Source organism: Cibotium barometz, chromosome 16 (genome assembly GCF_041138505.1).
Source record: "Cibotium barometz isolate CiBa-2024 chromosome 16, ASM4113850v1, whole genome shotgun sequence".
NCBI lineage: Eukaryota > Viridiplantae > Streptophyta > Polypodiopsida > Cyatheales > Cibotiaceae > Cibotium > Cibotium barometz.
In genome coordinates, this window is record NC_141061.1 from 32,488,989 (window position 1) to 32,515,713 (window position 26,725).

A 26,725-nucleotide genomic window follows, 5' to 3' on the forward strand; every position below is an offset into this window, starting at 1 on the left:
CAATAGGAGAGGTGAAAGAGACTAAGAGTTGTGTCAATCCCTCTTGTTTGAACCCTTTCTCTACTCTCAATCCCTCTTGTTTTGAACGCTTTCTCTACTCTCAATTTTCCATGAAGACCCTTCCCTCTTATTTGAACCCTTTCTCTACTCTCAACTTTCCATGACGACCCTTCCCTTAGCCTTCCCTTTGTCAATCTTTTTGGCCAACATGCTTTTTTGCTCCTAGCATTGGTTTGGAAGTAGATATTTGCTCCAAAAAATCTTTGAACTAGATGTCGATGGGGAGTTGTTCCCTTTCTTCCTTGGTCCATGAATCTTCTACCTTGGCCTTGCCTTTATCGATCTTTTGAGGCACCGATACCTATTTTGTTGTAGCTTGTTGGTGTACCATCTTCTTTCTATACTATTAGCATCTCTCAGACACTTTCCAAGATATGCTCTCTTCTAAACTTTAATTTTATACAAAGGTCATCCATGAAGACCTCTAACAAATTCTATAATAAATCCTTGTAAGCAGTGAATATCAGTCATTTAAAATGTAGCTGTCATGTTCGTGAGTCCAAACGACATTCCTCTATATGTAAAAGTCCTCGGTTTGTTATAAATACAGTCTTGTGTTGGTCATTTGGATCTATGGGGGGGGATATTGGGTTACATCCTAAAAATCCATCTAAGATGCTATAACTTTTTTGAGCACATGTTTAGTGTATAGGTATCTCATAATATACTGGACAGTGACATATGTAATGTAACTCTGTCTCTGGCTCCATCTGGCACAGCTGACAAATCCTGGCCTTAGCTGGTACTCCTCTGAATCTGCCAGTCTCAATCTCTAGCTGGTGTGAGGATGTGCGCATCTGACCAATAGCACACCGTACCCCATGAGAAAGATGAGTATCCATGTAGCTGGGTCTAATCACAAACCCATCCTGCGTGAGCTGGAGAAGATGATCTCTATAGAAAGCCATCTTCATACCAAGCTCCTGTGTCGGCTATATCCATGTCCTCCTAGTGTCCAGCTGAATCAAGTCCTGCCTGATAAGTCTGGTAATCTCTGCCTGTGTGAGAGAGAGAGAGGGTGCATCCAGGGAGTACTGAAATGGAGGTAGCCTGTCCATACTAAAGCCATGCAGCTGGAACCAAGCTGTCATCTGTGCATACCAACATGATCCGTCTCCCTGTGATGCCAACTGTCGTGAAGACTCCAGGGCTAAGCGAGCATATCTGTCTCTAGGGGGAGCCCAAGTGCTATGTATAAAGGAGACTGATCGAGTGAGTGCCTCTACTACCAATGGGGGGGTAGCCATCTCTGCACGGATAATATCATGTGGTACCGAGGCCTTGGCCCTAATCATCCAGGAAATCATAGAAACCAAGGGCCTCTCCATACGTCTCTATCCATCAGTGCTACCAGCTCGGCTGTGATGATCCACTGAGGATCCCCATATCTCCACTCCATACAGCATGGCTGAAGTGACCAAAGTGTCAAAGAGAGAGAGCTTTGTTCGAGGTTCCTGAAACTGAACCTGCGAACACATCCTCTCTAGTCTCCCCAATGCTGCATAAGCTCTGGTCAATCTGGTCTCCACTGCTCTCCTCAAGGAAAATAGTGGGCCACTAAAAACCCCTCCAAGGTAAGTATATGCATCTGTATACTCCACTGTCCCTTTGACCATAGGGTGCTGACCTCCTAACCCACTGTGCTGTGGTGTTAAACACCATCACCTTGGTTTTACCAATGTTAGACAATCCACTGTCCTGTGCAAACGTGTGCAATGCATCCAAATGATGCTGCATCCCCTCTGGAGAATCTGAGATCAACACAATATCATGAGCATACAATAACAGCGGAATCCTTGTCCCTGCTAGCTATGCTCCTCTGTCACCCTCCCGTTCTACATAGTCCGAAACCTCATCCACGTACATCCCAAATAAGGTGGGAGAAAGGGGGGAGCCCTGTTTCACACCAATAGTGGAGAGAACGAGGAAAACCCTCACACATGGCTTGGTTAAACATCATAGCAATAAGCTCTACAAGCATATCTCTGGCATAAATAAAGTGCTCTGCTACCAAACCATCATGATCATATGCTCTCCCAGTCCTCATCCTGTCAATAGCTTTCCTTACCATCTCAGCTGTAAAGAAAGCACATGTCTCTGGGCATGGCTCCGATGGGTCTGGCAGGGCGGCTGTCCTCGTGCTGTGTACAGGGATGCTGCATACTCACCCCAAATCTCTGTGGAGGTAATGGCTGGTGATGGTGAATGCTCATGGAATAGTCTCCATGCCTCACCTGAGTCCTGACTCATAAATAACTGATACAAATCCCTCTCTAACTGAGCAAGATAATCCATCTTCTTCCGTCGCACTAGGTGTCGGAAGGTAATCCGTGACTGTCTGTGAGTGGTAACACCCATGAGCACCTCTCTCTGTAATCTGATCCTCATCTCTCTGCACTCCTCATCATACCAACTGTTCTGGGGCATGTTCCCAGATCGTCTCCGTGTAAGCTGACTATGGGGATATGCCTGTGATGCTGCAGCATGAAGCATCTCTATCAATATCTGAGTGAGCTCATCTAATGGCCGTCCCGGCTCCTTGGCACATAAGCGTCTGTATATCTCATCCGTGTACACGGTGTCAATCTCCCTCGTAAAGGTATAACGAGTGTGTGTGGAGACCTGTCCCAATGGAGCGGTGCTGAACTGAAATGTGAGAGTGAAGGACAAGATAGCATGATCCACTACTATTCCAACCGGCCTAGTGCCTACCATAAAATCCTGAAAAGAGGGAATGAGACTGGGCTGAGCCATAACATAGTCCAGTGTACTAGCACCATGCCGATGTGGAAAGCTAGTGAAACCGCCCGATGTCGGGAATCTCTATAGGCCATTCAGGATGGCCAATCCATGTGCAGTCCCCATGTCTATCAAATACCGCCCATACATTGTATGTTCCTCATCCTGTGAGAGTCTAGATAGGCCCATATCCCTGACATCAAGCTCCCTCAACATCTCCTCTGAGGTATCATAAAATATTGTCTGGTTATGGGCGGTCCTGGCATTGAAGTCCCCCAGGAGAATGATGTCACCATTCTTGGAGAACTCCCAAATGTCATCATCCAAAATAGAAAAGGGAGACTGCCCGCTAGGTGATGCATACACTGATGTACTAGGAGCAAAATAGCATATAGCAATGTAGAGATATCTGCCCGTCTCTGCCCTCAGTCTAACCCACATGTACCTAGCCTGCTCATCTCTGCGGACTATATGTATCAGTGGCTGTAGCTCCTCTCTAAACAATATTGCCACTCCTCCTGAGCCCCGTCCTCTATGCTCAGAACGAGTCTCCTGTGTACAAGCTGTCTCCCATCGGTATCCACTAACATGTGGCATGGACTGTCCAGGAGCTTGATGCGTCTCACAGTAGAAGATGATGTCCCTCCCAGTGAAACTATCCTCAAAAGCCCCTACATCAAGGCGTAGAGATCCATTACAATTCCAAGTAGCAACTTTGAGTGTAGTCCCACAGGTCTCGCGCCGTCATGAAGAGCGCATCTCCATAATCATCACTCTACCATCTCTATAGAAGGCCACTTTCCCTTTCTCTCGGGCTGCCCTTATCTCGGGCATAACTTCTTTCATGTGGGCAAGTTGCGAGTGTGAGGTCATCTCCAAGAAATATTCCCGTCTTCTTGAGTGTAGGATGTCTCTTCAAGAAGTCCTTCTTCGCTTCCATGGAGGGGAAACGAATGATAAGTGCTCTCTCCTTAGAAGATTCGCCACTACCTTCTCTCTTCTTTCCCACTCTCCATGCCTTTATGTGTGTGGCTTCAATGCCCATCATAGAGAAGAGCTCCTTGGTTTCCCCTTCCGCATCATCACGGTCTTTTAGACCGGACACTCGTACATGTAAGGCCCGGGTCTTCCTCCTTTGCTCCTCTGAGAGAGAGAGAGAGAGAGAGAGAGAGAGCTTTCTAGCTTCCTCCTCTGGTGCAATTTATAGTACGGATGTCTAAGCATTGGATTAATAGAGCTTGAGGGCTTGGCAAGCCTTGAGGTTTTCATTCCCATGAGAAATGCATTGTCATGACTTTGGATAGGTTAATACTTTCGATATTGACAACATGAAATTGGTCGAATGAGAACACGGAGCTTTTGTAGGAGAGAAAGGAGCAAAAAAATCATAAGACCAACAAGTGAGAGAAGGGCCATGAGTAAATAAGTTAAAGGCCAAGCCAGTAATATAGGGACTAGTGGAGCATACATTTACAACACTACGACTTCCATATAACTAACCAAGGTTCAGCCTTCATTGATGCGAATTCACTTTTCCATTTTTTTTAGATGCTATCACAATGGGTGAGACCCATTTGGTGTGCTCTATTTCGTAGATGAATCCAACATCTATGAGTCAATCGATCTCTTTACGGACCATCTTGAAGTATTTAGGATTCATAGGATAAGCTCTTTGCTTTATTGGCCTTGCCCCTTCCACCATGGGATGGTATGTTTGACCACTTTAGGAGATACACCTTTCAGATCAGTGTATTTCCAAGCAAAGCAATCTTTGAATTCAGTGAGTGGGTCAATAAGGTCTCTCTCTTCTTCTCTGAGAGAGGTCTTTCCCAATATCAATAGGTTTCGGATCTTCATCTGGAACTGCTAGGTTGATCTCCTTAACCTCAACCGGACCATCATAAGACGTTCCAAGATTTTCATCATGAATTCTTTGAGCCTTCTCATTCATACTGTACAAAGTGGTCACCCACCTTGTAGGCCTTGAAGTGTTCGAGCACCTGTTTGGTCTCCTTTGCTTTAGCGCTTTCCTCTTGTGAGTCAGGTGACTCTTCCCCTTTAGTGGTTTTACCTTGTTAACCGAAATGGAAAACTCATCAAACTCTTTTTGCCAAACTTGGCAGAAATCTGAATGGACATTGACAGCCTCTACATATCTCAGCCAGTGTTCTTTCGATTCTATTGGAAAGACATAAGCTTCTTCTTCCTTAAAACCACAAGTTCTAGGGGTCTTATGGGTAGATTTCTCTCGTAACGAACATACTTCGTACATGCTCATGGGTTCACAATCATAGTGTCAAGCTTGCATGCGGCACTCAGCATGTAGAGAGATGTAATTTCTTGCCCATCTACTGCCGTGGCAAATCTTGTACCAATTCATTTTAGAAGTATATCCATGGTGGCAAGAATGTATATCTAGTAGTCAGAGTCTTCTGACTCTAGGAGAGGTGCAAATTCTATACTATCCCTTTCATCTACAATGTTTTGTTACATGTTTGGCACAAGTGTACTATTCTGGATCTAGCTGTAGTGTCACTAAATCTTCTGCCAAGGGTCCCCCACTCATTTGATGGATCTTCCAAGTGCGTAGGTTCACCTTTAGCGTTGTTTGGTTTTTTTTCGAATCTAAATGTGATCTGTGTCCCAAGCATGGACATAGTTGTCAAGTACGATACCGTATGATTCATACGATACGATACCATACGAAAAAATATGGTATGATATAAAAAAAATTCTTATCATACGATAAAATACGGTGTTTTAAAAAATTACTTATAAACTTAGGTATTTCCAATTTCGCGATATGGAGTATTTTAAAAAGGAGGGAAGCATCATAATACAGAGCAAGCTCAAACAGCCACCATAGACAAGCAAAAACAAGACCATTGGAAAATAAAAATCGGACTATATGCCATCGTACGGAGACAACCATGATCATGGATCATCTTGGTTTCTCTCATGAAGGGCAGTCCTAGGACATAATCATAAGAAACTGGCTGCTGACCAAAGTTCATCACCACCACAAAGGTGTATCAACAAAAACTGGTTTCAAGAATCTTAATTTTCAAATCCCACAAAAGACCTATAGGCTTCATAGTGGCTCCATCAGCTAGTTTCACAATCAACGCAGTGTCATCCACCATAGGAGGTTTACTCCATTTTTCCTAACATTTCTTAGTGACAATGCTCACTCTTGCGCCACCATCTAGGATGGCGGTGACTTGAAGCTTATCGAAAGCTAGGTGCAGTGCTGCATTAAGTTCACCTCCTTCAAAATACTACTTTAACTTATTTACCTATACCATAGGTACGCTTGCGGTTCCATCTGGTTCTATGGATCCTTCGTTACTTGACTCATCGGGACTCCCTAGATCCACTTGCTCCTCCATTCCAATTCCAAGCCTTCCTTCCATCCAATCCTTCCATAAACTCAGGGTACCTTGAAACAAGATGCCAATGGGAATCTGGACTTGTGAAGACAGAAAGGAAGAAAGACCATCAATGTCTCATGGAACGATGGTGGGCTCGTGAATCCGATGATGCTTAGGCTCCTCAAAGTGTATGGGATAGGAATATGAACATCAATTTTATATTTTCTTGGACAATCATCCCTCAAGAGGATCCACCTAATGCAAAACTATTATCGGTTCTAGTTCAACCTCTTGAGGGAGATCTCTGAAGAGTACCTAGCAATTAAGTCCTCTGTTTAGCTCATGGGTTTCATCAACTGGTTTTATATTACACATCGAAGAACTTCCTACAGCCTGAGCTACCTAAGGTTCCTCCTCCAATTGAGCTGGGCATTCTTTGACTAGCTCTTGAGCAACCTTTAGCCTACTCTTTTTCTCAATTGGGTTTGGGTATTCAACCAATTTCCTAGCCAGACAATCGGAGTCTATATGCTCCCTTGTTATTTTGAGGAGCAGATGATAGTATCTTCTCTTCATCAGAGCTTTGTGGCCCTTTTCTTTCAAGTGCCCCTAGTCGTCCGCTCTTACTTAGAGGAACCTCTTGTGAAGACAAGACCCTTGCTTGTCCTCGGGTTCCCTGCTTCTATGAAGTAGACGCTTCAACGACGCTTGCATGAGCAGCAACTCTCCTCCTACTTTGCATCTATGTGACTGCAATGAGAGACACTATGTGGATGAAGCCATCTCACACACTCAACAAGTTAATGCTGGTGCTTGGTTTAACGTCATTTCCTTTTTCAAGTACATACATTCTCCTATTCTCCATACTCACGTCAAGGTCAACTGGTGAGCTGGGGTCACTCGAGGTAATGGAGGTTGTGGCAGAAGGACAGGAGGTGGCAAGGGTAGGTCAAGTACCCTAAGGATACCTCGCTAGGCCACTTCATGGCTAGGTTGAGGTGCATTGCGATGTGCAGGTAAAAAGCTCATACAACTAATTTTCCTAGACACCGCCTCTTTTTAAGAAAACCTCTAATTGTGGACTACTTAAATAAGCTTGAATACAAAGTTGCGTAACTCTTTGTTTAAAGAGCAAGAGAGAAAGAAGTGGATGAATTCAACATTCTTCATCACCAATACCCAAACATCACAGTGGTTTGGCATTGTTATACAACAAGTGTCCTTTTTTGGAGTCTTATATTTTGATCATTGCGCAAATGAAAAAGTCCTTGTAAGAGTATCATTTACACTAGTGGGGATTTGGAAGACATTGATAATTTGATTAGATATAATTAGGTCATTCAAATTATATTCTAAAGTAATTAGCAAGCAATCTTCACCTTGCAAATATTTAGTGTGGTATGATGCCCAAAAAAATCCACATCTAAGTAATGGTGAACTTCTTTGGTTTTGTATTTTGAAAGAGAACACGCGTGACTACTTTTGTGTGGTGAAAACTGGTAACCATATTAGAAAAATGGTATAGGCTATGCAATACCAATCATCATGCTACAATATAATAAACCAATGTGTGTAAAGGCCTCATTATTACAAAACAATATATACTGTGAGGCCACATTGGTAGTACCTAAAGAGAAATTAGGAATAACATGAGTGGAAGACATGGTAAATGTCTAAATGTTGCCAAAAAATACTTTTGCTTAGGGAAGAGACTCACACCAAGTACTATTGCTTACCACACCAAGAATGGAAGAGATTCAAACCGAGGCCATACAATATTTGCATCCCATGGATCCTATGTAATCTCTCAATTCATCCCTCACAAAACCCACCTTGCAAAAAAAGGGAGAGAAAAGAGAGCTCAATATATGTAAGTTACTTAATAGCAACAAACATACACAAAATATTATAAACCAATTACCTGATTGCAAATTAAAATATCCCAATATTATCACATAAAGAGAAGAATCTCTCTCGGTAGACAACCAACGTACAATGTGAGATTTTAGACGTCAAAATCCAACCATATTGAAAGTACTTGAAAAGAGAAAAAAGGCACTCCAAGTCCATAAAGCATTTGCACCTGATGAATCCTTTGCAAGACAAAAGAAAATTCAATGTATGTAAGCTCCTGAACAGCAACAAGCATACACAAAATACAATAAACCCATCTGAAAGACCTCATTACAAATTAATATATCCTAATAAAACCACAAAGAGCAGTGAATCCCTTGATAATAAATAGCCACTACAAAGTGAAATTTAAGCCGTATTGAAAGTACCTTGGAAAGAGAAGATAGAGATATGGATCCTAAGAGGATTTATAATTTCAAGCCTAAAAAAAAGGTTTTTCCATGCAACTAAAAAATAGACTACTAAAAGAAAATAAAGAGTACTAAAAGAAAGTAAAGCCACTTACAAAATGGCCTTGCAAGTGTCATTAGTGACAATTAGAGTAGAGTACATGGCCATTTCAAATGCCATGTGTGTAGTCGCATTAATGCATTGTAGAGCTCTTTCCCACGAGGTCTGTAAACTGGGCTCTGAAACTTGGGCATAGACATTGTAAAGAATCCTCACAAAACTTGGCTAACAAGTCACTGTGAGGTGTGCATTATAGCATGGGAATATCAAAAGCAAGCAAGGTAGATACTTAGGAACTGGAATATCAAAAGCAAGCTGCAGACAGAAGTGCCATGCCTTGGCTCTGAGTCATTTTCCCAGACATCAGATCCACCTGCTGCCCCTGAATCTCACCCTTGAGGGTCCCAACCAGCTTCTGCAAAGCAAGCCACAGAACATTGTCGGCACTACCCTCATGACTCAGCTTCACGGCAAGCAACACTCAAAAGATATGGTAAAAAAAGGAGAACGGATCCAAGAAGAAGACAACATGCACTCCATAGAGGCCAACCACCAAAAAGAATCCAAAGAAGAGTGGGCTGACATTATTAGGATAAATGGAGAAGGCAAAAGATAGAGACCCAAATTGGAAATCTTCACTTATTATCTTTCTCCTCTTTTACTGATTATCTTTCTCATCATTAGATAAAGGGGAAAGGCTCATCAGTAGATAAAGGGAAAAGCTAAATAGATATAGAACCAAATTGGAAATCTTCACTTACTATCTTTCTCATTATATATTTCCATCTGTGTGCGCACATTTTTTGGTGCCAAATCCTACTTTCTTCTCTAGCCACTCAGAAACCACAGAAATGAGAGGGTTAAGCAAAGATGTGGCTGGCAGATACAAATAATGGATGAAGCAAGCCAATATATGTAATCCAATGAGATCAAGCTAGAGTTTTCTGAAGACACCATCACCGTCGAAAGATTTACAGAGATTCGACGGGGGAGTGGCATAAACTCAAGGCATTCGAATATTTTTTCATAGAGAGGATATTATTACCTATCAATTCCATCTACACAATAATTGGATAGACTAATTCTAACAGAAACAGAAGTAAGAGTAATGATCCAATTGATGAGAAGAAACAAGGGACCTTATTGAGAGTATTACTGACCCAATCTTGTAATACGTGACCTTATGGTTCACCAACATAAGAATTTTGCTAAATGATGGGGTATTCATAAACAAAAGCAGGAAGCACATGCATTCCTTAAAGCACAATAGACTTAGGCATTCCTAAAAGCACAATAGACTCAAGCATTCCTAAAAGATAAGAAGGTTCACTTTTCAGAGTTGATGAACAAAAGAATACTAGAGTATATCAAAGAAATTTGCTAAGAAAATCCTATGTGATGTGTAAAGGCCATATGAAGGCCTTATAGTTATAACAAAGTTACTGAAGCCTAGGGAGCATCTCAACCAAAAGGGTATAGTAGCACTAAGACCCTTTGATCATGGTGTGTGCGTGAATGTTCCTTAAGCAAGGGATTAAATCCTTAAGTTGAGTAAGTGCATGGTCATTGTAGTGCTGTGAGATGTCTTTGGTGTGTTGGTTGGGTTCAGAATGGAGTTTGGACTTGTCAAGTGGAAAGACGATACCCACCTCGGCCAGAACCGATCTGATGGTGGAGTGAATGTCAGGCCTCTGTGATGGGAGCATGTCATGTCGGCAGAGAACCTCATGAATCGTCTGTGTGTGGTGGAGGGTCTTGATGCTCTGGGTCCGGGACGTCTGGCTCGCACAATGGATCGAGCTCTCTCACTAAGAACTCCTCTGGGGCGTGGAGCTGGAGCGTGGGTACAGGTGGTGAGCTCTGATGTCGTAGTAGAGGAACTGTTGCGGGCAATGGATTCCAATGTGGATGTGTGTACCACAAAGAAATCTGTGATGGCTCTCTGTGAGGTGTCCTGTCGGAGCCGGGGCAGAGAGAGAGAGAGAGAGAGAGAGATTCACCTCCAACCCAGGCCCCCCACAGCAAGAAGGTCAAAAACTGCCAATCGCGTGTTAGTGCAGTGGTTAGAATGGAGTTTGAGAGTCCCCAGATTGTGGGCTCGAATTTCCCCCGTGGCGAGCAATGGCACTTGTGTGTGGGTGATAATATGTGTATTTTTTACTTTGAAGCCAAGATAAAAAAAGAAGGGCGTAGGCAAAGGGAACAAGGCACAACCCCAAGAGACGACCATGCCACAAAGTTTCTCCTAGCAACTCGTAACCACTTGGCCCGCGCTCCCCCAAAACATGCTCACTAAGAACACCCGAGCCCTTGGAAAACGGGATCCACTCCCAAGATGCCAATACAAAGGCAGAAAACTGCAAACTCGGAACCGAGAAGCCGATAAGTGCTTGAACATCAAGCACAAAGCAACACAACACGTGGAAACATGGCAAGTCACCCATGGAAGGCCGGCAAAGAAAGCAGACCCGCCACCAGCATGAAGCTGCTGATGCCCTCCCTTCCTCCCAACAACTGGTAAAACATTTTTTAACCCTCCTTTTACTGCTTATTATGGCTCCCAATTGAGTGGGTAGAGCTCTCCCTACGGAGGGTGACTGGGTTTGTTGCTTGCCAAGTACCCTCTTGAAAAGTCTAATAGCACATCCGAAAATCCAACATTCCTTAAAGTATTTTTTCACCCAACCAGTTATGAATGCATGACAAGGCAAATGGGTGGAGTATCTGGCAAACTTCCATATGGCTATTGAATATGTTCCTGGCCTTTCTAATGTGGTTGCTGATACTCTTAGCCGAATGCCTCAAGCCTTAGCAATGGCGATTTCTACAGTTCAACTCGACATTCCAGCAGCTTTTGTGGATCATTATGCAAACGATCGAGATTTTGCAAATGCTTTTCGAGTGATTATGACCCCACACTCTAGGCCTTCTGATTTGAAGATTTATGCAGCTTATTCTCTTATCCATGGCTTATTATATTATCAGGATCGCATTTGTGTCCCTCATAACAGAAGTATGCGTAAACTCTTGGTAAAGGAACATCATGAGGTTCCTTATATCCAGCTCATCTTGGTATCAACAAGACATATCGGTTGCTGACAGCTTCTTATTATTGGCCTCAAATGAAGCAAGATGTTATAAAGTTTGTTACAGGCTACTTACAGCATGTTTTTCTTGTCAACAAATGAAAGCCAGTAGACAGGCTCTAACTGGTATTCTACAACTACCTCCAGTAGCAAATGAACGTTGGGAAAGTATCAGTATGGATTTCATTACATCTTTACCTCATTCTTCGAAAGGTAATACACATAATGGTGGTGGTCGACACATTGTCCAAGATGGCACATTTTATACCATGCAAGAAGACAGCTCAAGCTCCGGATATTGCTTCATTATTTCTTCAATTGGGTTGCCATAGTCCATTATTTCAGATCGAGATCCTAAGTTTACAAGACATTTTTGGACTTCACTTTTTAAGTCACGTGGCACAAATTTATTGTTCAGTTCAGCCTATCATCCACAGACAGATGGCCAAACTGAAAGAATTAATCAAATTCTTGAAGAGATGCTTCGACATTATATTCAGTCTCGCTTGGGAAGATTATCTACCATTGATGAAATTTGCTTACAATGATTCTCATCACGCAACAGTAGGAATGAGTCCTTTTCAAGCCGCTTATGGCCATACACCAGTTGTGCCATCAAACTTTGTTCTTCAACACAAGGTGGCATTAGCAGATCAGTTCGTTCAAGAAATGCAAGATGTTCTTCTTTAAGTTCAGGATCAGATGATTCAAGTTCAAGAACAATATCAACAAGCAGCTAACCAACGTCGCCGACGTGATGAATTCAATAAAGGTGACATGGTTCTTTAGTTCATGGCTCCTCACCAATATAAAATAGTGAAATCAGTTTTTCCAAAAGTTGTGACCACGTTACTATGGTCCTTTTCGGATTATTAAGAAGAATTCTCCTTTGAGCACTTTCATGGAGAAAGATTCATCCGACTTTTCACATATCATGGATCAAGAAGTTTGTACAAGGAGATTCTCCCATTCCAGATATTTCAGATTATGTTCCAGAGATTGAAGATGAGCATATGATCTTAATCCCAGAAAAGATTCTTGATGTACAACAGAAAGAAACTCGATAGAAGATTGTCACAGAATTCTTAGTACAATGGAAAGACTTGGATGATTCAAATTCAACTTGGCAAAGTGATGAAGATCTACAACAATACCCAATTACTTCAAGAGTTCTTTCGCCAACAACAGTCACTTATATGACCATGGATCTTATTTTAAATGGGAGGAAATGTCACGATTGTGACTTAATTACCCTTAATTACCCTTTGTTACTCTTAATCATTGAAAGGACACCAGTGAAGGGTCGCACCTTGTCACATGGGTCATCGTCAGAGGACACGTCTCTTCAAAGAGACACATCTATTGATTAAAGGACACACCTCTACGTCCAAAAGACATAACTATTCATTCAAGAGTCACACCCTTTCGTCAGGGATGTGCCTCTTCATTTGTACCTCTTCGGGCCCTATGGCCTTGTCTCAATGCAAACAACTCAGCTTTCCGCTCTCTAATTATCTTTAGTTCTTGTATTCAATTTAATTATGTCTTAATAGACTAGGAAGTCCTCACATCTCCGGCTGATGGCCTTCGCCAAAATCTTGTAGGCAGTCCCAAGAAGGGTGACGGGTCTCCACTTCCGGATCTCCAATCTGTCACAACCCTCCTTAGGAATCCAGTGAATCAAACCCTCTAAAAGCCTCTCTAGCATGGCACTTGTCGTCATAATCTCATTGAAGGTTGCTCGAAGGCCGCCTTCCATGAGATCCCAATGGTGAAGAAAGAAGGAAATTGGAAGCCCATTCGCCCTCGGGCATTTGCCCCTAGGGAGAGCCATCAATGCCTCTGCCAGCTCCTATGCTATGAAGGGAATCAATAGGAAGGTCCGGAGAGCGCGGGGAACCACCTCTCTTGTGTACCGCCAGACCCTCTCTCACGCGTCCACCAGCTGTGAGGATAATGGGGCACCCGTGAGGAGGGATGTGAAAAAAACCGTGGCAATGGCTCTCACATGGGGGGGAAGGGGGGGTCAGAAACAATAGCTCCATCCTGGCCACGCAACCTACGAATACCATCTCTCCGCCTATGAGGGCCTGCAATGTCAAAGAAGTCCCCCATGCTCTATCTCCGGCCTAGGTCCAGAAGAAGGCTCTGGCATGGTATCTGTACTCCACCCTCCTCTCCTGGAGATGGATCTGATCTTTGTACATGCGGCAGCAAGCTTACTCTCAATCCACAAACTATCGGGAAACTCTCTTGAAGACGCTGGAGAGAAGTCCCCCATGCTCTATCTCCGGCCTATGAGGGCCTGCAATGTCAAAGAAGTCCCCCATGCTCTACCTCCGGCCTAGGTCCAAAAGAAGGCTCTGGCATGGTATCTGTACTCCACCCTCCTCTCCTCGATGGATCTGATCTTTGTACATGCGGCAGCAAGCTTACTCTCAATCCACAAACTATCGGGAAACTCTCTTGAAGACACTGGAGAGAAGCAAGACCCCTCCGAAGGTTCCTCTCCTGCTCACGAAATCCCTCCAATCTGTTCTCTATTGCCTCCTACAAAAAATTGTTGATGTCGCCAAGGCCCACACGCAAGGTGCACGTGGCAAAACCTGAGATAAAATCCAGTCCCGCACATATCTGCTCTATCTTGTTGCAAATCTCAGGGTCCTATATAAGGCTGTCATGAATCCTAGTACTCACATGCCTATCCTGCCTCTAGGCCCTAGGGGTCCTCCAAGAACAGAATAACTGGAGTCTGATCAGAGAAAGTGGTGCTCGCCAAGATGCCAATCATGCCCCCGTGATCGCAAGTCCACTCATCCACATAGAATCTATCAAGTCGAGAGAGGTTGGGGCATGTGCTCCTCCTATCAGACCGCGAGAAGCACAAGCTCTCGGGGTTGCACCCAAACTCTAGTAGCTGCCAACGATCCCATCCCCTGAGTGCCAAGATCAACTCCTCCCAAGCAAAGTACTTTGCACCTGAGACTATAGCTCTCTCATCTGCTGACTCGATCATGTTAAAATCTCCACCCATGCACCAAAAGTCAACCTGAGGAAGGGCCTGGTGGACTGTATTCCAGAAAGTGGCTCACGACGTTCACGGCATAAACATTGAGGAAGCCCACATAGTCCTCTACAATCCTTATGGTAACCCACTGCGCTCGCCTAGTGACTATGACACCTAAGCCAGCCACCACGAGAGAGAGAGAGAGAGAGAGAGAGAGAGGGGGGGGGGGGAACATAGATGAGAAAGAGACACTACAGACACAGCGTTGTCGTCACAATCATACTTGGTATTTTGTGGATGGAGTAAACATGTTTGGGAGAAGCTCAACTCCTCCATTGATCACAATGAAGGTATCTGTTGGGGGGGAGGGAGGGCTGCCAACTGAGAGCTCTCCTGCCTCTTGGATGGCGGCAGCCACCGACTCCGAATCCCACTCCATCCCCAAGGCTGCACTCAAGGGAAAGGGGAAGATCATCGCGCCACTCTCTGGCGTGGATGGCTTGGAGTGATGAAACACCACACAGATCCGAATGGGAACCACTGTCTCCTCAAAAATATCAATTCCTTCCACCGAAAGAAAGGATCCTGGGGGGCCCACCTAGGGACTCTAGCGGCAGAGCCCTCACCGGGGAGGCAACGATGGTCATCTCTACTGGGTCCGAGAATCGATAAATCATGGGCACCAGGACTTGCTACCCATTGGTGGACACAGATAGAGAGACCACAAGCCCTCATGATGGAATCTGAGAACCTGAGGAGGAGTCTAGGCGGGGTAACGGTCACCAAACCGAAGGGGTTAATGCTCGAAACGGTCCTCTAACACAACCGAATCCTCCTGTACTCTACCACCCTAGCGCGCACCACAACACCACTCAACTCTGGAAGTTGGCTAGCAGCCCTAGCATGGGCCAACGGTCTACCACTCTCCGGTAGCAGAGTCGTCTGCGGTCGGGTCCTAGTGCTCAGCTGCCTAAGGGCTTGCCTCTCTCCCTACCCCTTGATGATAATCTAAGCTGGAATCGGGGCTATCTTGGACTGGCGCCAAGGGCAAGCTCTAGCAAGGTGTTCCATCTGCCTGCAAATGAAACATTGGCCAGCAAGGCCTAAGTACTCCACTCTCTACAAGATGGGATCTCCCTGGACGCAAGGAAGGGATATGACGTGAGGCACTGTCTCCAATGAGGTAATACAGATGCAAAGCGATGGAAACACGGCCGCCCATTCAAGGGACGAAGCGACCAGAAAGGGGGGGGGATCCATCACTCTCCCAATGGCTCCACCAATCACCAAGAGAAGAGGAAGGTATTCCTTCCTGAGGCCTGGGAAGCAGACTGTCAAGAGAAAGCTTGCAACGCCGACCGGTGGGTCGGATGCGGGATCGAAGCCATGCTGCCACCTCGCAGAGGAGGCCTGGCCGTACACAATGTGACGGGGCTCAACTGCATCACTCTATCTGACGCCGCTGGCGAGTCAAACTCAACTTGGTAGTAGTCACGTCCCAAAGGATGAATGTCTGTGATCTTTGCAGGCGCTCCAAGGAGCGCTAGCCTATAGAAGATCTTTGAGTTGTCCACGTGCCGGGCAGCTACCAACAATCTTGCACACTAGAGTGGAGGCCTCTGGAGATGCAATTGTCATAGCGAGGAGGTGGAGGTCCGTTTAAGAGAAGGATAGGCAAGGGACGGTGGCCTTGGTTGGGGATGACAGAGCGGCTGCCATGGGGTCCTCCTGAAGGGTGAAGACCAGAAGGGGCCCAGGCTTTGTCACATGAAGATTACCCAAGAACGAGAAACTGCCTGAAGAAACAAAGAGAACAAAGAAATGAAGCCGAAGGAAAAACGAAGGGGAAGGCTGCAAGGGAGGGAGGCAATGGAGGGGAATGGGCAAGGGGGGAGGAGGCACAGGCAGAGGGCGGAGGGCGAAGAGAAAATGGGTGCAGCAAGAGAGAAAAAAGGGAGGAGAAGAGGAGAGGAGGAGACCTAGGAGGGGGACGAAAAGTGAGCGGAGGATGGCAGGGGCAAGCAGAAGAAGGGGGGGGGGGGGGGGGGGAGGGGGGAGGGGCAAGAAAGAAGATGGAGGGGAGAGGTTCGAATGTGGGAGGAGGGGGAGTGCGCCGGCAGAAAGGGTAGAGGGAGAGCATAGGCGGAAGGGGCAAGGGGAGTGCGCACGCGGAAGGGGAGCGAGCAAGCAGGCAGGGGGAGAAAGGAGACAGTAGCGAAGAGCGGCGTGCAGGCGGAAGGAGCGGAGTGCGTAGGACGAAGGGAGGGGGGCACAGACAGGCGGAAGCAAAGGGGGGCAGTGCAAGCATTCGAGGGGGGGTACTCGCACCTCGCACTTGACTCTCAGTGTCGGCCTAATGACTTGTACTGCCATGCATCTTTTAAAAATGTGGGCCACCATAGTCCTGCCTGAAATATCTTTCGCCTTGTAATTTCTCCAAAAAAGTGTCCACCACTGACACCTTGATGTGCTTCTATAATCACTACAACTTTCTCATGATCTTGAACACATAATCTTAAAATCTAATCCACCCCCATTTTGTATAGTTGGCCTGCTATGTCAGTAAAAGTTCTACTATAGAGAGCCAGTCTCTTCCGGTGATCTCTGGTCATTCCCTCCAAAAATGCTTCATTTGACAATAATATCAACATTTCATCATACCACGTGTTTGGTGGAAAACTCGGAACAAACAATTCGATATCCAAAAATTGATCCGGTACTCCATCCGGTGGTTCTGCAACATCACGCTCACTTCAAGGCTTGTGTTCTATGGTAAACTCGAACTCATGTAAAATAACATCCACCTTGCCAGCTTACCAGTGTATCACCAAATAAACCAATGCTTGATGATCAACGTGGAAAACAAAACGATTACCTAGAAGATAATATTTATTGACTAAATAAACCATGCCTAAGGCTTCTCTCTTTGTTGTGGAAGTAATTCTTTTCCGCAAACAGACAGCATACGGCTCGCATAAAGGACTGGGCAGAACCATCCTCCTTTGATTTTCTGCATTAATGCACTTCCGATTGCAACATCCCGCCGATGCATCTACAAAAAACATGGAATAACCTTTCCCAATCCAGAGGTTGCACTATTGGTGCTGCTGCTAAGATCATTTTGAGATGCTAGAATACCTACTCGCAGGCTTAGTTCCGTACGTCGTACGACTGAAATCGTACGTACTTGCTGTACGATACGGTACCGTACGGATTTGTACGATACCGTACGATTTTTTTATTTTTATTTTTTTTGGTCGTCGTTGTTGTTGTTGTTGTTGTTGTTGTTGCTGTTGCGTGGAGCAATTTCAGTCTTCTAGAGAGCCATTCATCGCCATTTGCAGCCTATAGGGAGCTGTTTGTCAGCGTGTGCACTTGCCATTGCCATATTAGGCAAGCGATCATATTGCCTGATGAGGAGGACGAGGCAATCTTCATGGAGCTCTATAGTGAGCTTGTGGCAGCAGATACTCGCAGCACCAGGAGTCAGCATGGACGGGGGCCCGAGCAGTTGGAGTTCATAGGCCTCCGCCTTCGGCATCGGCAAAGGGTGGTCTTCGCACATATGTGAGGCGGGGATCCTCGAGCTCCAATCCCCGCCTTCATGATGATATTCCATTGCCCCCTCATGATGATACCCCACTGCCTAGAGAGCCCTTGTTTGATGATGATGGCAACCTACTTAGCGAGAATGATCCCCAGAGTGTCTCGTCCACCTTCGAAGAGTCCTCTTCAGAGAACTCTCTTGATGGACACTCTAGTAGTGATCATGTTGATGATCATGCAGATGTTGGTGATGATGTAGACTTTTGATATGTTATAGCTCTCTAGGCATTGGGCATCTATCTCCTTCTAGCCCATCGATGATGTATTGTAGTATGTAGTATCATGTATGTACGCATGTTGGCGGTCGCCCATGCCATGAGTTTTTGGCCTATCCTTTTGTAGCAATTTTGTACTCTAATGGCATGATGACATTATGTTCATGGTTCTACTATTTTGTAACTTCTTGTCTACAATTTTTAAGTTTAGGAAGTATTTTAAAAAAAACGTACTAATATCGTACCGTACCTCAAAAAATTTTAAGGTACCAATTAGTACCGTATTTTATCGTACCATACCGTACCGTACCTTTCGTACTAACTAACCATGCCTACTCGCATTTATCATTCCATATGTACTGAGCATTCTTCTGTGTGAGTATGTACAGTGGATGTGCCACGTGCCAAATAACAACCTTGTCTACCATTTGATTTACCCAAGAAACCTGCCGAATTCTTTGATGTTGCACGAAGCTTGAAGCTTGACTATAACGATCACCTTCCAAGGATCGACTGCTAATCCTTCCTCTGAGACTATATGTCCGAGCAACGCTCCGTTGCTCACTGCAAAGACACATTTTGCCGGATTGAGGCTAAATCTGGTTTCAAGGTACCTCTCCAGACACTGTCAAATGATGGAGATGGTGCAAACGCTTCCCAAACACACTGAAATCATCCACGAGGACCCTCGTGAATGTTATGAGGTATTCATAAAATATTTCTTGAAACATTCTTCGCAAGGTAGCCGGTGCATCCTTTAATCCGAATGTCATAACATTAGAGACAAACACCCCCCATTCTGTGACCAAATCTGTCTTTTCTTTGTCTTCACGTGCCGTCCCAACCTAATCCATCCAAAAAGGATTACATTTCATGACCACCAACAGCATCCAAAAGAGAATCTATGAAGGGTAATGGAAAGGGATCTGTGATAGTGGCTGCATTTAACTCCTTGTAATCCACACACACCCTCAATAGCATCCAAAAGAGAATCTGTGAAGGGTAATGGAAAGGGATCTGTGATAGTGGCTGCATTTAACTTCTTGTAATCCACACATACCCTCAATAGCATCCAAAAGAGAATCTGTGAAGGGTAATGGAAAGGGATCTGTGATAGTGGCTGCATTCAACTTCTTGTAATCCACACATACCCTCAACTTCCCATTTTTCTTGGAGTTGATGACAATTGGAGACACCAAATTAACTTTGTCAAAGCTTTCAGCGACTTATCAATCTCTTCTTTAACTTGGCAGACATAATTCCAATTCATCCGGTATCTCTACTACCGGATGGGAACTGTATCTTCCTTAAGATTGCTTTTATGTTGATAAAAACTAGGATCAACACCCTTCATGTCTCTATAGCTCCAAGCAAATCCAAATAGCAATTCCTACAATTTCCATCTCCATTCCTCTGTGAGTTTGGCACTTATCCAAACCATCCAAGGATTCTGATAATCTCCCAAGTTCATTTCGGACAGTTCATCGTCTTGCACCCGACCACTTTTGTGCATGTTCTTTTCATGCGCTTCTTTTGCAGTAATTAATGCTCTAATCTCTTCTAGAACTTCAACTTACTCTATTTCTGCAAGAATCAAATCTGCTTGACCCTATGCTTTGGATTTACCAATATGCCTTCTTTCATTGGTGTCACCAGGACTCCATGTACTGCCATAACATCCGGCATTGGGAAACAGACTGGTCCACATCCACCTCAAACAAGGAAAAACTAGATCTCGATTCTCCCTTAAGATTTTCTCTTCCTCATTGTCATCCACTCCTTCAAGCCAGATGAGTCCTTCTGCATAGAGTGGTCGGACTGAGGATCCACTTTTCCTTTGGAGAACACAAACTCTCTGACCTTTTTCTTCCCTCTGCGGCGGGTGGTGAGCCAATTTATTTCCCAGTTTCAGTGGATCTTCCCATGGCACCACCACGGTCGACCAAGCAGCATCGGATATGCTCCGGAATTTTCCTTCATCTGAAGTATCACAAAGGATACCATAAATTTACATTTAGCCACACTGATTTCTTGGTTGCGGACGATGCTGGCATAAATCTCCACCGATCTACCAGGTTGATGGCAAAGGGCATCAGCTGCATCCCTGTGATGTCCTTCATAATTGAGAGCTGGCAAGTTTGGGTCATGCTTTCCTACAAGTTCAACCCTGTCGTCACATGGGCATGTAATTTATGCGCGTAACAGCGCATAGACAGATAAGCTAAATTCATCTTAACATACAGCAAAGAAGGCCGTCCTAAACTTTGCCAAAAACTTCATTGAAGGAAAAAGAGACAGTCCAATACACCCATCTGCTATAACATTCAAGCCTAGTTGCAATAAAAACTACCATGGAATTTTGCACTTTCAACTGTAAAATGACAATTAACGTTCAAAAGAGCAACAATGCTAAGGAGTTGGAGTAGACATACTCTGCACTTCCTTTGTAAAGCTTGGTACAGGCGGTTGTATCTGTGCCCGTGCATAAACTCACAAGGCCTGCTACAACACCAGTAAATTTCACCGGTATACAATCCTGAAAATGACAACACAAAAACCTTATAAGTGAACAAAAACAGTCCAGATATTAGCAGGAGACACCATGCTTTGTTGATCAGCCAATTTCCAGGGATATGTAAGCCTAACAGAGAATCGCCCAAAACACGGGCACATCTTTAGTCACAAACAAGAGAAAAATGCTTACTCCAATTTGAAAGACAGGTAGCAGCCAGGACCTCACCAAGAAACCTTAACTGGAATAATCAACCAAGCTCAGCAGCAAATAAATATAGCCAGATGGGCATGATGATATTCAAAAAACACAAGCATCATCTATCACATATATCATGCACACTTTGATCTGTGTCCACTGTCAGCACCACCCCGCAAACATATTTGCCCCATCCTCTGTTGAATATTATTCAGAAATACCACCATGTCCAGGCCCAACAGTCTCATCAAGCGCCTGCTCTTCACCATGACAGGGACCATAGTTTTTGTCAAAGAAGCGGGGGCAGGCATTCGTCTGCATACCACCACCAGCGCCCCCCCTTTCATCATTTCTGTAATGATCATACTTGCCGACTGCAAATATATACCTGTGTCAGCATCATCCCTGCAAACTTACTGGCCCAGTACACCTTTGCATCCACCCATGATCAGGTTTAAGTGATTTCCCACAAACAGGCTTTGCAAGGAATCTTATCCATCCACAGCCCCAAGTAATGCTGTGCATACGACGGCACCCAACTTATGTCAGTGTAACCTCATCACTACTTCGTCATCATATGTGCCAGCTGCACCATAGATATTTGAGAGGAGAATAAAAGCTCCTTCATCCTCTGGTTGAAGCTCAATAATACATTCGGTTATGCGCTTTGCTCTCTCCACATCACCAAAAGTCCTGCAGGCACCAAGCAACGCTCTCCATACCATAGCATCAGGCTTACATATCATCTTCTTGATACATATTTCTGCTTCATCCAAGCACCCTGCCCGGCCTAAAAGATCTACAATGCACACGTAATGCTCTGTTACTGGCTTAACTCCATAGCCTCGAGTCATGAGATCGAAATGATAGAAGCCTTCCTCCATTAAACCCGCATGGCTGCATGCTGACAGAACACCAACAAAGGTAACATGGTTCGGCTTGATGTTTTCCTTCCACATCCGACTTGCAAGGTGTAAGGCCTCGTAGCCCTGGCTATGTTGAGCGTACCCTGCAATCATTGAAGTATACAAGACCACATCTTGCTTTGAGACATGATAGAAAACATGCTCAGCTTCCTCTATGATGCCACACTTGGCATACATGTTAACAAGGGCACTCCCCACAAAGGTATCTGTGTTAAGCCCCATTTTAACAATGCATGCATGTATGTATTTGCCATGTTTGAGAGCAGCCATGTTGGCACAAGTGTTAAGAATGATGGTAAAGGTGGTCTCATTCGGCTTCACCTCTGCACTCTCCATTTTCTGAAGAAGTTTTAAGGATTCTTCCACGTTCCCTTGGCTGGCATATCCCGATAGCATGGCATTCCACATGATAATATCTTTTCTTGGCATTTGGCAGAATGCTTGCCATGCATCCTCAATGCTCTTGCATTTGACATACATGTCCACAAGCGCACTCCCTACGAAGTCATTCGGCTTGATTAAAAACTTCATTACAAGAGCATGCATTGCTTTGGCCTGTTCAAGGTTTCCTAGGCTGGCAAAAGCGTTGAAGTTACTCACAAGAGAGACATCACCCGGTTCAAGGCCTTCCTGTTCCATTTGTTGAAAGAGACTAAAGGCCTTCTCTGAATAACCTTGCTGAGCACATCCTGCAATCATTGTAGTCCATGTCACCACATCTCGCTCAGCCATATTTAAGAAAACCTGCCATGCATTACTAAAGCTGCCACATTTTACATACATATCAATGCAAGCATTCTCCATGAAAACATTTGGTTTGATTCCACTTTTTCTAACGTCCATGCAGATTAGCTTTCCCTGTTCTAGATTTCCTAGGCCAGCACAAGCGTTGAGGGCGCCCACAAAGGTTACTTCATTCGGAGATATACCATTAGTTACCATTGACCGATAAAGTCTCAAAGCTTGTTCATACTGACCATGTTTGGCATGCCCAGCCACCATTGCCGTCCATGAGACCACATTGCGCTCTGGCATCTTGTCAAACACATCACGAGCATCATCAATGCTCCCACACTTGGCATACATGGTGATAAGTGTGTTAGCTGAATAGAGACTGATTTCAACCCCAAATTTGACCATGTGACCATGGATGTACTTTCCTAACCTAAGATCCAACAACGAGGAGCATGCCTTGAGAATGCTCACTAAAGTGACTGCATCCGGTCTCAAGCCTCCTAGTTCAAGCGAGCGAAAGAGCTGAAAAGCCAAATGAGGATGTCCATGTTTAGCATAAGCTCCAATCATCATGTTCCATGTCAGCAGATCTCGATTTGGCATGCTATCGAATACTTGCCGAGCATCAACGAGACTCTTGCACTGGACATACATGTTCATGAGAGCCGTCCATAGGAAAATGGTCGGCTTGAAACCCGTGTTAACAATGTGGGCATGCACTTCCTTGCCTTCAGCAAGGGCTTTAAATTTTATGCACCCTTGAAGGATACATACATAATCACTCGAACATGGGTGGATACCCTCTTGAGTCTTGAGATCTAATAAGTGCAAGGCCTCCCTCAATTTGCCCTGCTTACAAAGGAACCTAAGACCTTCACTTAAGTCCTTATTTACTGAGATAATGGTGGAGGTGCTCCACATGTGGTGACATTGCTGCCTGCTCAAACCCACCAACCTGTGTCTTTCCACCCAAGAGGATGGATTGTAAAGGATTGCCAACCAAAAAAGAATCAAAAGAGTGCTAACAGAGCCCTTTAAATACTTAAAATCAAGCGTTAAACGTTTCACTTACCGCCGCCCACTGTAAGCTCTCATATGAAGAGCCAGCCGTAAAGCAGCGAGCTATTGTTGGTGTTCAATCGAACAGCAATGCCTGTCAGTATTGTGGTATCATCATTGGCCTGGACTTACACTATTTTTTCTATGTAATATTTTTTAAAAATTGCCATGATTTTTTTCCTCACCCCTTATGTAAAAATTCAATTAAATCTAGGGGAGTTTTTTTTGAACAATAATATATTAATATCTTGCAACTTCGTCAAAGACTCTTACAAAAGGCTTTCTTCCACTTGCACAATTCCTATTAAGAAAATCACATACCATATCCCACATCTCATCTTCCCACACAAAAGAGGACCTTTCCCAACAAAAATGAAAGCCTAACTCCATACAAGCAGTCAACAACACTTCAGGGGTGAAACCCTTGGGAGTTTGCTCTTCAAAATACCCCCCTTTTGCCCAGATCTTCATCACTGGTCTTCTTCCCAAAGGGTTTTCAAATCAAGGCCATAAATATATCCATTGGTTGCTTTTCCTTCAGATACCACCTTTTAGATCTCAGCCCAAATTTAGGGCATTTGGTTCTGACATCTTCCCAAGTGTATACATGCCAACAATCAAGCAGCATTAGGGTATCCTAGTATATAATAACATCTCATCATCAAGGGTCTGACATCTTCCCAAGTGTATACATGCCAACAATCAAGCAGCATTAGGGTATCCTAGTATATAATAACATCTCATCATCAAGGGTCTGAATCACCTAATCCATGCATGTAATGCCTAAACAACCTCAGCATACATATTATTATTCATCTTATTAGCATAGTACACAGACCAGCAAAAGTGCACACATTTGAACATCATCTTTGTTGCATGTTTCCCCTCTTCAATTGTTGATTTGTATCTGGGGCATGTCCCAACAGTGAAGTTCCTTTGAAGAAGTTTAAAGCCAAGAGGTAGAGCCAGCAAACATACTTTCCAAAGGAAGGTTTGAGCTTTCATTGGGATTAGTGATTCCCATATCAGACTCTCCAAATTTTCTTACAATATTTTACATTAATTTCACCTTTACTTATCTCATCATATAGTGTGTCTTAGTAGTGATTCTATCCAGTCTGACCCCAATCCTAAAACCAAGAGGCTTCATTGAAAGCTGTGGAGGACCAACTATTCTCAACCTCATCGAACACAGAGCTCAAAATCTAAACCTCACTCTGTTGTAATCTGAACTCCCTCTCAATCTGTTGCAATTCTTTACATCCAGCTTGGGAGAAATCCCAAATGTCCCCTAGCTTCCTTACACCTCTATTATTCAGAGGGGGTTTAAACTTATAATTCCACCAGATGTTCAGGTTTAATGAGAAGTTCCCAGAGGCTTTGGTACACCCATTCCAACTAACATGCCCATTGCCTCTTTCCAATTTGAACATAGGAATTTACAAAAGTCCAGACCATTTGCCTCTAAGTTGCACTCTACATCTTCTATCTCCTCTCTTAGCATCTTGGTCCAAATTCTTTCTTGTTGAAGGAATTTGGGGAGCTAACTAACACTTTGACCCTAGCATGAGTAGGCAAGTGCAATAGCCCCAAACCTCCCAAGTTTTTTGGTAAGGTAACCTTATCCCAGGTTAGCTAAGTAGGAGCCTTTTTTCCATTATTACCACTCCTCCACAGAAAGTCTCTGCTAGGAGCAATAATTCTTTTCCAATGACTTGCTTAAACTCTATTACATGGCAGATAAACATAATATAAGCATTAAGGACTATATTTACAATAACTATCCTATCATGAAATGACACTCTGACCCCTTCCTAGTTCCTAAGCTTGGCATAAAAATTTTCAATAGCCCAATTTGTCAGGTCCTTGTTGTTCACTCCCACCCCAAAAGGAACCCCCACATGTCTAATAATCCTTCTCTTTTTGATGACATCATAACCCCATCTTTCCATATCAAAATTATCCTCCTCAATCAAGCTTATGATTCTTGTTGTTTGCTATGGCGTCTCATCCTCTACTAGTAGCCTTAGAAGATGCTGGTGAAAAAGGGTTAATCTCAGGGCTGAAACTTAAAAATGGGAAACAGCTGATTATCCAATGCTTTGCTCATGACTCCTCCTTATTTTTGAAAGCTGACAATGAGAATGTGAGAAATGCTCTTCAATTAGTATAGTTGTTTGCTAATGCATCTGGATCCAAGTGTAACATTCAGGAGTTTTTACTAAACTTCCCTCGTGGAAGAGAATTAAACATGGACAATCTATCCCCTAGGCTATCTCCCCCAACATATGTAAGAATTGTTTAGATACCTCATTTTTATTTTAAAAAAAGGTTTTGGAAAAACATTTAAGATAACATTTTATATTATAATAGATGTAAGGGTAAAAAACAAGGTGCACGTGCTCACCAATTTCAAGGTTGGTTATAGGCACAATTTAAGAGCAATTCTCCAACTCTGTTGATTTTAGCATACTTGAGAAACCCCATAACATAGTTAACTAGTTAGACTTTTGGCATAGTTAATTGTGTCATGGGAAAAGCATGTTAGTGCAGTTGGATGTTTTTAGTTAGTCAAAGAGAAGTGGTCAACTTGTTGAACCCTTCATTTTTTGTCATTTCTGTAGATCCAGTGTCATAATGGATATATTCCCTATGACAAGCCCTATGGGGTCCCTGCCCCCTCCGTGGTGCCCTACCACGGCGGTGGAAGCGGCGTCGGCCTCTAGCGCGGGGCAGGGATAAACACTCGGGGCCTCACCCGTGGATGTCCGGGATGAGAGGCTAGCCCGGGCGGTCCCTTCGAGAATGAGCCCGGAAGACTCCCCTCGCTCGGAAGGCACCGACGAT

The 26,725-nt window shown here is 44.2% G+C and overlaps 1 protein-coding gene across 9 annotated transcripts; it reads right to left on the reverse strand.

Annotated features, from left to right (window-relative positions):
• Positions 1–7,692: 7,692 nt before the first annotated feature.
• LOC147630569 (pentatricopeptide repeat-containing protein At4g13650-like) lies at positions 7,693–24,032 on the reverse strand. Of its 9 annotated transcripts, none has more exons than XM_086810487.1 (5): positions 23,892–24,032; positions 21,153–23,774; positions 20,881–20,984; positions 8,092–8,253; positions 7,693–8,002 (listed from the first exon to the last, which is right to left on the reverse strand). In XM_086810487.1, the coding sequence occupies exons 1-2, from the start codon at positions 23,912–23,914 to the stop codon at positions 21,704–21,706; spliced, it is 2,094 nt and encodes a 697-aa protein (XP_086666613.1). In that variant the 5' UTR covers positions 23,915–24,032; the 3' UTR covers positions 7,693–8,002; positions 8,092–8,253; positions 20,881–20,984; positions 21,153–21,703. The 9 variants fall into 9 exon arrangements, with proteins under 9 accessions (XP_086666613.1, XP_086666610.1, XP_086666611.1 ...); XM_086810484.1 differs by having other exon boundaries at positions 21,189–23,780; positions 23,892–24,031; XM_086810485.1 differs by having other exon boundaries at positions 8,092–8,263; positions 21,189–23,780; positions 23,892–24,031.
• Between the last annotated feature and the right edge of the window lie 2,693 nt (positions 24,033–26,725).